General features: G+C 42.0%; 1 protein-coding gene across 1 annotated transcript; it reads left to right on the forward strand.

Moving 5' to 3' along the window:
• The first annotated feature begins 1,832 nt into the window (after positions 1 to 1,832).
• On the forward strand, positions 1,833 to 7,143 carry LOC123060457 (protein LOW PSII ACCUMULATION 1, chloroplastic). Its single transcript, XM_044483185.1, has 9 exons — positions 1,833 to 2,168; positions 2,831 to 2,934; positions 3,235 to 3,370; positions 3,506 to 3,737; positions 4,744 to 4,901; positions 4,990 to 5,175; positions 5,583 to 5,683; positions 6,525 to 6,621; positions 6,753 to 7,143. Exons 1-9 carry the CDS (start codon positions 1,899 to 1,901, stop codon positions 6,825 to 6,827), a joined length of 1,359 nt encoding a protein of 452 aa, XP_044339120.1. The 5' UTR covers positions 1,833 to 1,898; the 3' UTR covers positions 6,828 to 7,143.
• Positions 7,144 to 10,012: the final 2,869 nt, after the last annotated feature.

Here is a 10,012-nt window from a genome sequence, read left to right on the forward strand (position 1 = left end):
GAGCGTGTTGGGTTATGTGGTGCACCCCTGCAGGGAAGTTAATCTATTCGAATAGCCGTGATCTTCGGTAACAAGACGACTTGGAGTTATACCTTGACCTTATGACAACTAGAATCGGATACTCAATAAAACGCACCCTTCCAAGTGCCAGATACAACCGGTGATCGCTCTCTCACAGGACGACTAGGGGAGGATCATCGGTTAGGATTATGCTATGCGATGTTACTTGGTGAACTTACCATCTACTCTCTTCTCCTGCTGCAAGATGGAGGTTACCAGAAGCGTAGTCTTTGAAAGGACTAGCTATCCCCCTCTTATTCCGGCATCCTGCAGTTCAGTCCACATATGATAGCCTTTTCCATTTAATACCAATGCATACATATGTAGTGTAGCTCCTTGCTTGCGAGTACTTTGGATGAGTACTCACGGTTGATTTGCTCCCCATTTCCCCCCTTTCTATACCCGATTGCTGCGACCAGGCGATGGAGTCCAGGAGCCAGACGCCACCGTCGTCGACGACTACTACTACTCGGGAGGTGCCTACTACTACGTGCAGGCTGCTGATGACGACCAGGAGTAGTTTAGGAGGATCCCGGGAAGGAGGCTGCGCCTCTTTCGATCTGTATCCCTGTTTGTGCTAGCCTTCTTAAGGCAAACTTGTTTAACTTATATATGTACTCAGATATTATTGCTTCCGCTGACTCGTCTATGATCGAGCTCTTGTATTCGAGCCCTCGAGACCCCTGGCTTGTAATATGATGCTTGTATGACTTATTTTATTTGTAGAGTTTTGTTGTGATATCTTCCCGTGAGTCCCTGATCTTGATCGTACATGTTTGCGTGTATGATTAGTGTACGATTGAATCGGGGGGCGTCACAGCCAGGCTTACAGTTTTCGCTATGTGGTCTATGAATCTGAATATAATTTTATTTCTGGTGGTTGATAAATACTATCTCTGTATGAAACTAGAAGACGTTTTAAGGCTAAATTAGTTTAGAAAATAGGATCTTGATAAATGCCACACGTGTGACACGAACGCATGGCAACTCCGAATGTTTTTATGGCAACTTTAGTTATGAAGCATGTCAATTTTCTGTTCGGATGGCAAGTTTCTGTTTTTTGGGGGTTTGTTTTTTCTTTTCGACTGACATCTTTAGTCGTAAGAAACGTCATGGCGGGATTACTTCGTTCCACACATGTGACATTTATCATTTAAAAATATTTTGATACGGAGGAAGCAGATAGAAGATAAAAAAAATAAAGTCAAGTCTAAGAGCATGGAAGGAACTTTTTAATTTAAGTAAGAATATAGGAGTGGTGTAGTTGGGAAGCACATAGATGAATCAGGGTACATATGAACCCACTTTGAAAAACATATTTTAAAATGCTAAAAAAATCTGAAAAAGGTTGCATGGTACGTCTCCACGTTTTATGTGCGTGCATAAAGTTTCATGGGAAAATAATGCTTTATGACATGTGCCAAAAGGACAAAAAATTATGTCGTGAAATGCAATTTAGAAGCATTGAAATTTATCTTTTTTGCGGAGGCAAATAAAAAGACATTTTTTCACAAAATCTTGTGCCGCGCACACATATTTGCGAACATGTATGCAATAAATTTTCTTTTGTATCTTTTGACATTTAAAAACATGCTTAAAATGAGTGCAGATACCCCTGCGTTTAGGACGTGCCCACTCGTAGTTGGGAAATGTATGGATGAATCCGTGTACATATGAATCCATTTTGAAAAACATATTTTTAAATAATGAACAAACTCTTCATTCCACCAGAAAAAGAACTCCACGTGCACACGCTGCTGCCGGAGAACAAAAAGCGAGAACTACCGTCGTCAGGATAACGTGGAAGACGACCACCTCACCATTCCTCCGTACTGGCAATGGCGGCCGCGCCCGCAGCCGCGGCACTCCGACCCCACCTTTCCCTTCTCTCGGCCGGCGCCGGAATCCCCAACCCCACGCTCCAAACTCTATCCTTCGTCGCCCCCCTCCTCTGCCGCCGCCGCTGCCGCCGCCGCAGCAGCGTCGTTCTCTCCAACGCCTCCTCGTCGCCCCCGTCCCCCCCTCCTTCGCCGGAGAAGGAGGCCGAGGCGGCTCCGACGGCGGAGTCGTGCGTCAACCTCGGCCTCGAGTTCTTCTCCAAGGGCAGGGTAAGCGAAGCCGATTCCAAGGCGCATTTTTCCAACGTTCATGTCACACGGGATCCTTATTGTGTAAACGAAGGAAGTCTATCAGTATCAGCTAGTAATTGTACGGCAATTCATTAGCTCTTCAAGATGATAGCTTTTGTTTTTGAGCGAGATTTAGCAGCTTTTAGCCAGAGCTTAATCAGGCCATTTCAGGATTGTGTTTCACTCTATGTTATCCATTGCATTATGATTGGGGTGATCTTAAGTGAGTTAATGCCAGGTTTGGGTGTATAAATTGGGTTTCTCTTGGTTATCTCAACTGAAAAATGTTTGGAAACTACCTTCATCAGGAGAATAATTGTAAAGCTACTAATCATCGTAGTATTGAGCTGTCACCTTAAACGACTACCAGCGATGCCTGGTAGCTTGGTGTTGAGCAGGCATAAGATCGAAAATTCATCCTCTGCTAACAATGGAGGTTCATACTGTGATTGAATTAATGCTAGATCACTTTATGATCCCATAAATACATTTCTGAAGTTGAGTTCCTTCTAGGGTTGATTGTATAAGCAAACTCTTACATGGGTTTAATTGGAGAGAACCATTTCGAATTATCGTAATGCAGGAGTATCTTCAAGCATTCTCTGTATTCTCTTTTCATTTTTTTTTTGTACATGTCACAGGTGAGGGATGCACTTGAACAATTTGACAATGCCCTGGAGCTGAATCCAAATCCTACCGAAGCCCAAGCAGCGTTCTATAACAAGGCATGCTGCCATGCGTACAGGTGAGGGCACCTATGATACTATGCTTGAAGTTTCCAGTATGCACATGGTGTACCCATTTAGGCTTGTTACCAGCACTTTTGTGTCTGTCAGTACTACTTTTTCAGCTCCACTTCACTTGAATGTATCAAGGCAGCAAATTGCTCGAACTCACTATTAGACATAGAAGACAAGACGTTAGCATATTTTGGATAGGATGAATGTTCCACTGTTTAGATTCTCTGATGGCATTGTTAAGTTATTTGGTGAATTTGTACATTTTGTATTTTATGTTCCTTTTGTGATGCATCTGTTTGGACCAGGGAAGAAAGCAAAAAAGCTGCAGATTGCTTGAGAATAGCTTTGCGAGATTACAATCTCAAATTTGGTACAGTACTTAATGATCCAGACATGGCGCCATTCAGGGCATCACCAGAATTTAAGGAACTTCAAGAAGAGGTAAGGCTTTGTGCTTAATCCACTGCTCTGCTATATGCTGGATAAGAAATTTATCTTCTAATCATAGTTGACATCTTGATCCCACCAGTTCGATGTCAGAGATTTGATCTTTTACATTTTCTAATTTCATTTCAGGCATTGCGTGGTGGAGAAGATATTGGTTCTGGGTTCCGAAGAGATCTAAAGCTCATTAGTGAAGTACAGGCACCATTTCGTGGTGTCCGGAGGTTCTTTTATGTGGCGTTCATTGCAGCAGCTGGAATTTCAACATTCTTCACCATTCCCAGACTTATATTTGCACTTCAAGGTGGTGATGGTGCTCCAGATTTTCTGGAAACGGCTGGCAATGCTGCCATTAATATTGGAGGTAAACTGACACATCCTCAAAGAATGGTGTTGCAAAGAGTTAGGTAGTGTTCACCTGACAAATTTGTCCCCTCATTACATGTCAACAGTTCATCTTGTTGCATACTAGTAGCATTAGAAGAAAAACCATCAGCAATGACTTTGTTTGTTGTTCTGGTTGGATTTTAGGGTGTTGTCAACCTAGTCAGTCGAGGCATCAAACCTACACGAAAATTTCCAAAACAAAAAGTATAGAAATACTTCAATTTACAGTAACTTTTTTTCTTTCAATTTAAAGTCCAGACTCATTATGAGTAACGAAAATATATCGACAAGTAACGAATAAAAACCATGGCAAGCGTTACTATTCAGGGCAGACTTATTTATTCCATTTCTTCTAATTCACATCAAGTTGTTGAAATTTAAATATATGCCACAACACTTTTTTTACTTCTTGCAAAGAAAAGTTAATAGACTACATCACAAAAACAAAAGGGGGGAAGTAAGAAGTTTCTGTGTTGGTGTGGTGTCCAAACTGAAACCAGGTTGCACGCTCCACCGCCAAACAAATATAGTAATTGACTTTTCATTTGATTCGCCAATGTATTAAAGCATTTGCCAATTGCCAGTGCTATGTTCATTCCTGATGGTTGGTACTTGCCACACGCATACACCAATGCGTTCTTTTAGGATATCTTGGTGACCATCTTATATATTTACTCTTAGATGCTTCAACATAAAAATGCTCTACATAATTCTGTATTTGTTTACTGGTAAATGTATTAGCATTCATCAATGCTTACTAGCTACCGCTGGAATACGAAAATGCAAAGAACTACTGCTATTTCATTTCAGTCCTTGTTCCCTGAGTTGTGCATCTTGTAGAAGTTCATATTAATGAGATTCCTTGGCTCAATTATTGTTTTTATGTTTGCTATATTACAAGTCAGTCATTTGTTAAATAATTCTTATTTATGTTGCTTGTTAAACTTAAAAAATAATCAATCTCTGGAATCAGCACTCTGCAGGTATTGTCGTGCTCGTGGCTTTGTTTTTCTGGGAAAACAAGAAAGAAGAAGAGCAGATTACAAATATCTCTCGTAATGAAACCCTTTCAAGGTTACCTGTGCGTCTGTCAACCAATCGCATAACTGAACTTGTGCAACTCCGGGACATTTCTAGGCCAGTTAGTATAATTCTTTTAGCATCTTTCATACTCTCTACATTTCTTTTAAATTTTCATTAAGTGACCAGTGGATTAAGTAGTATTGTAGGTTATATTGGCAGGTTCAAAGGCATCTGTTACTCAAGCAATGCAAAGAGCTGAGAGGTACCGAACTGATCTGCTCAAACGAGGCGTTCTTCTAATTCCTGTGATCTTTGGTGCTTCACTAAAAGTCCAAGGCAAACCAAAAGGCTTCGGTACTACAAGATCTGCTGCATCAGCTCCTTCAATTGGGGTTAGACCATTATTACATATCTACTAATCAAAAAACTGTCACATGCTTCTTATTTTGTATTTTCATACGGAAAACCTGGTATCTTTTATTAAGTTTCATGCACCAACCAGTAGAATCAAGAATACAAACAGATGGTGAAGGTCGGGCAGTCGACATACTTCAACAACCCCTCTCACATGTGTCTCAAAAAGGCCTAAAAGTGGACAAAAAGAGGGCAAGCAATTTTTTTCATTTTAACTGCGAAAGCCGAGACTTGAACCCAAAACCTCTTGGCTTCTGAAACCATATTAAGTTTCATGCACCAAAGGGTAGAACGAAAAGTCTGAACTGTTGAGAAGGTTGGGCAATCCACATATACTCGAGCACCTTTATCTTTTTGATAGTACAATGCAACTTTTTTTGGGCAGGGTGACTTTGAAAAACGTACTGAATCTATTGCGGCAAAATCACGACTCAGAGCTGAGGTTCGATTTAAAGCTGATATTGTCTCTCCAGAACAATGGGAAAGGTGAATTTTCTTTCCTTTCTCCTGTACTGCATAGTCTATATTATGTTTAAGTAACTGTAGAATAATTTTGCATGTTCTTACCATTTCAACATAAGACAACAACATAAATTACATACACTAGTCGTGAACCCATGCATTCACAAGGTTGGGCCTGTATTATGAGACATTTTATGTATATATATATGTGTGTGTGTGTGTGTGTGTGTGTGTGTGTGTGTGTGTGTGTGGTATATGAGGAGCAAGAGTACATACTCCCAGGAGTACATAACCATTTTCCTATATTTATATAAATATAAATTATATTTGCATACTTCAAGTTAAATATAATAAAAAAACATGATTAAAATTAGTGGTGGAGTCAGGATTCTACTTTGAAGGGGGGGCGAGAAAATGCATGATTTCCTGTTCAATCTTAGCATTATAAATGCACCTTCAATTTTTGGTATATAAAAACGAAGATTGTTTAAAAGGAAATAACTTAATTAATAAATCCGAGCACATACTATGGTAATAATAAAACAAAGTTACAAAATCATGAGATCCCTGGTAAAATATATGTGCCTCCACTGCAATGCATGGGCCATTATCTAGTTACTGGTAACATTTGTAGTTGTGTATGAACATCTGACAAGTTAGAGCTTGTCTTTGTTGTAATATACATTCGCTCTCCAGATTTGCAGATTTACCAGCTCAACGCCTTTTTGTGTCCTATACTACTCCTTTTCTAATGGTATTAGCATGGCTGTAGTTGTAGCAACACAAAGACTCACTTCCTAAAATTTTGGTGCCATTAATTTGTTATCTTTGAGGTTTACTTGACATCTACTTGCCCATGGACCAGTTGGATACGTGACCAGCAAGAATCTGAAGGTGTCACTCCTGGTGAAGATGTCTACATAATTCTCCGTCTTGATGGTCGTGTGAGAAGATCTGGAAGAGTAATTCTTTTCTTTGGGTTTATTTGGTTGGAGTTAATCCTATTGACACTAGAATGAATGAACTAAAATCTAACTAAAGTTGAGATTAACGGTAAAAGTTACAATTGATTGTTTTCTCTTTTTTTTTGCAGGGCATGCCAAACTGGAACGACATTTTGAAGGAATTGCCACGTCTTGAAGATTTGCTCAGCAAACTTGAACGATGAAAAAGACGTGTATACGGGTGTAGTTTTCTTCTTCATGCCCTTTATCTTTGTGAAGACCGGAACACTATTTCGTTGCACAGGGATTGAACATCCTGTTTCGTAAGATTTCAATGTAGCTTCTTTTCAGTTCTCTTTGCTATGCGAAAACCAAGGTGGATGCCTTATTTCTCTATAAGAAGTGAGGCCCTTGTGTGCCAGATAAGAACATGTACACAAGATTGTAATTAACAAACCAAGAATTGGCCCTGTTTTTTTGTTGTTGTAAAAGACGAAAGCTCCCAAGCAAAAATACAAAGGTGAACATGGTTATCCAGAAGTTCTGAATTTTGGGGGTATCAAATTTGATCAACCATTCTCCTCATGTGTGAAGTTTCATGAAGGAATGACACTGAAGAAATTCAACCTTACTATTCAGTCAAACATTCGAGTATAGCTTTGATTTTTTCATTTTTTGCCTAGCAATACCATGATGTCATTTACACGAGTATACAAGTCGACTATGTATGTTACAAGGAAAACATTTTTTTCCTTAGTTTAATTTTCAGAATTTACTATTCATAAAGGGTTCCCGTGGAACCATGTTCAGCAAATCCGTGTCTAGGTTCCAAGGGCCCAAACATTGCATCTCTCTTCCTAATAGGTGTTGATTAAGGCCGACTCTCTGAGCTTTGAGATAATTGGCGGTAGGACGTCCTAAGGATGGCTTGGATCACAAAGAAGAGGGGTATTTTTGTCATTTCACTAGCAAAATCCAACCACCGGGTCTGTATTAGGCTGCCTCGCATTCACATGTGTTCCCCTCTTCTCGCGTGACTTTGCAATTGTGTCTCCCCCTCTCCCTCGTCCTTCTCTTATTTGCTGAAATCACTAGTTAAGGATGCGTCACTTGTCGCAAACTATGAGTTTTTAGTGATTTTTCCTAACATGGGAGGGACAGGTGAGTTTGTTCTTCATTTGTTCTGTTTTTTCCAAAACGAAAGATCTTTTGAATTATGCGTCAAAGTTACTAACCATTTTCACCGTTGCACGTATCAAGATCTTTGAACTAGATCTCATGTTGATAATTTTTGCTGGATTCTTTTTAACAAATATGTGCTCTCAGTTAGTACTAACATGCACTCCCAACAACAATAAACTGTGCTCATGCGCTGGTGAAGCACAGTTGTGCTCGTGCTAGGAAGCGCACCCATGCTCCCAAGTATACTAGATTTGTGCTTTCACCAGACGAAGCACAATTGTCTTCCCTGCGCTCTGCTCACAAGTGCACTAGTTTGTGCTCCCGCAAACATGAAGCACAATTGTGCTCCTGCATGGAGCATGCATGTGCTCCAGTGCTCCGAACAGATGAAAAAAAAACGTGAAACCAAAAAGGAAAAAAAATGCGAAGGTGAAGCAAGACTGTGCTCCCATGTGAAGCACGCATGTGCATCAATCTTGATGAAAATGAAAGTAATCATGAAACAAAAAAAAGGAAGAAAATCATGAAACACCAAAACAACTTGGGGAGAATAAAAATTAGGAAAAATATCGGGTAAAGCCAGAAACCCCGGGGGAAAGCGCTTGCTCCTTTCAGTCTTACTCGCTCGGTTACTTCTTTGTTGTCTGGCTCGCTAGCTAAGCTTGCCACATGGCACGTGCTGACTAGCTAGCACTGGGTTGTGCCCTATGCGGAGGACACCCATCATGATCCTCCTCCCCTGGCCGTTCCTCCCTCCGAGGCCGCCATTGATGCCATCTTCAGACGAGAAAGCTTCGGGTGATGGTGACGACAAAGATAACGATAGGCGTGAGCACGCCTCTGTCGGACAATGTCGTCGTCTTCATCATCAATCTCTTCACAAGAAGCAGCAGAAGGTGGGTGGCGTGACTCTCTCTCCCCCTCTCTCACATGAGCACGCGTACACACAAACAACTTGGTCACGATAATGGTCACACATTCGCCGACTTGCCTTCTTCTCGCGCCATCCCGTAGAGTACATACCAACTAGGTCAGCATCACCACCTCATCTCCTTCGCCTCGATCCCTCAATTCGGCAGCAAGGGCACAAAGCAGCAACACGTGGGTGGCCTCCTCCATCCTTCCCGTCCTGCTCGATCTGGTGCTTGCAAGGTATTTTCTATTTTACAAAACCTCGTCAAGAGGGCAGGGTGCACCTAAGATTTCATAAAGAAGAATAAAATTAACCTAGTTTATAAGGAAAACTAGGCAACAAACCATACAACTGCTTAATTGATTAAGGGACAATCAAGTGAAACCCCGACCACAAGCACAAAAGGAAAATAAGAAAAAAGGAAACAACAAAGTCGCAGTCGGCCAACTCAAACTCCACTGCCTACTCGCCCACACCAGAAAGAAGTGAACAGGATCTTTGGAGACACATTCAAGAAGGAAATACAATGTTCGAAGGCATCAACATCGACCCCCATCGACCGATAAAGCTTTCGCCTAGACACCACCCACAACTTCCCGCTGAAACCTTGGAAATGGTGGTCACGCCAACAACCACTATGAAAACCCAAGCAACGACCAACCACAACCTAGTGGAGAGGAGGAACATCTCTGTGACAACTCCCAAAGGAAGAGGCTACATCGCACCATAGTCGCCGGTAACTAATCCCCATCGGAAGCAAGGCTTTTGCCCAGAGCCCTTCGCATCTCCACCTCATCAGGCACAGGGCCCAACCATTGCCAAACGAGACCACCGACATTGGAAGACCATGGCCGCTAGATCTAAGGGTTCGCCGGTCGAGCCGCAAAAGCACCAAAGAGACAAGTTCACGAACATCCAGCCACCACCACACCCTACGCGCCACCACCACTGCGCACAACGACCAAAACCACCGCCGCACCAACAACATAGCTGCTGCCACCACACCGCCCGGCCACAGCCCTCGCGGAGCCATATGGGCCACGTGCGGAGCCCCCAAAAAAGCACGTCGGTGCCCTAGCCCGCCGCGCCCGAATCCGGATAGAGTACCATTGGCCAGAGCCCCTAGAAGATCATTTCTCTCCTTTCCTCGCCGGTGAAGGTGTGACGCCCCCGATTTGACCGTACACTAATCATGCACGCAAATGTGTACGACCAAGATCAGGAACTCACGGGAAGATATCACAACACAACTCTAGACACAAATTAAAATAATACAAGCTTTATATTACAAGCCAGGGGCCTCGAAGGCTCGAA

This window comes from Triticum aestivum, chromosome 3A (assembly GCF_018294505.1).
Source record: "Triticum aestivum cultivar Chinese Spring chromosome 3A, IWGSC CS RefSeq v2.1, whole genome shotgun sequence".
NCBI lineage: Eukaryota > Viridiplantae > Streptophyta > Magnoliopsida > Poales > Poaceae > Triticum > Triticum aestivum.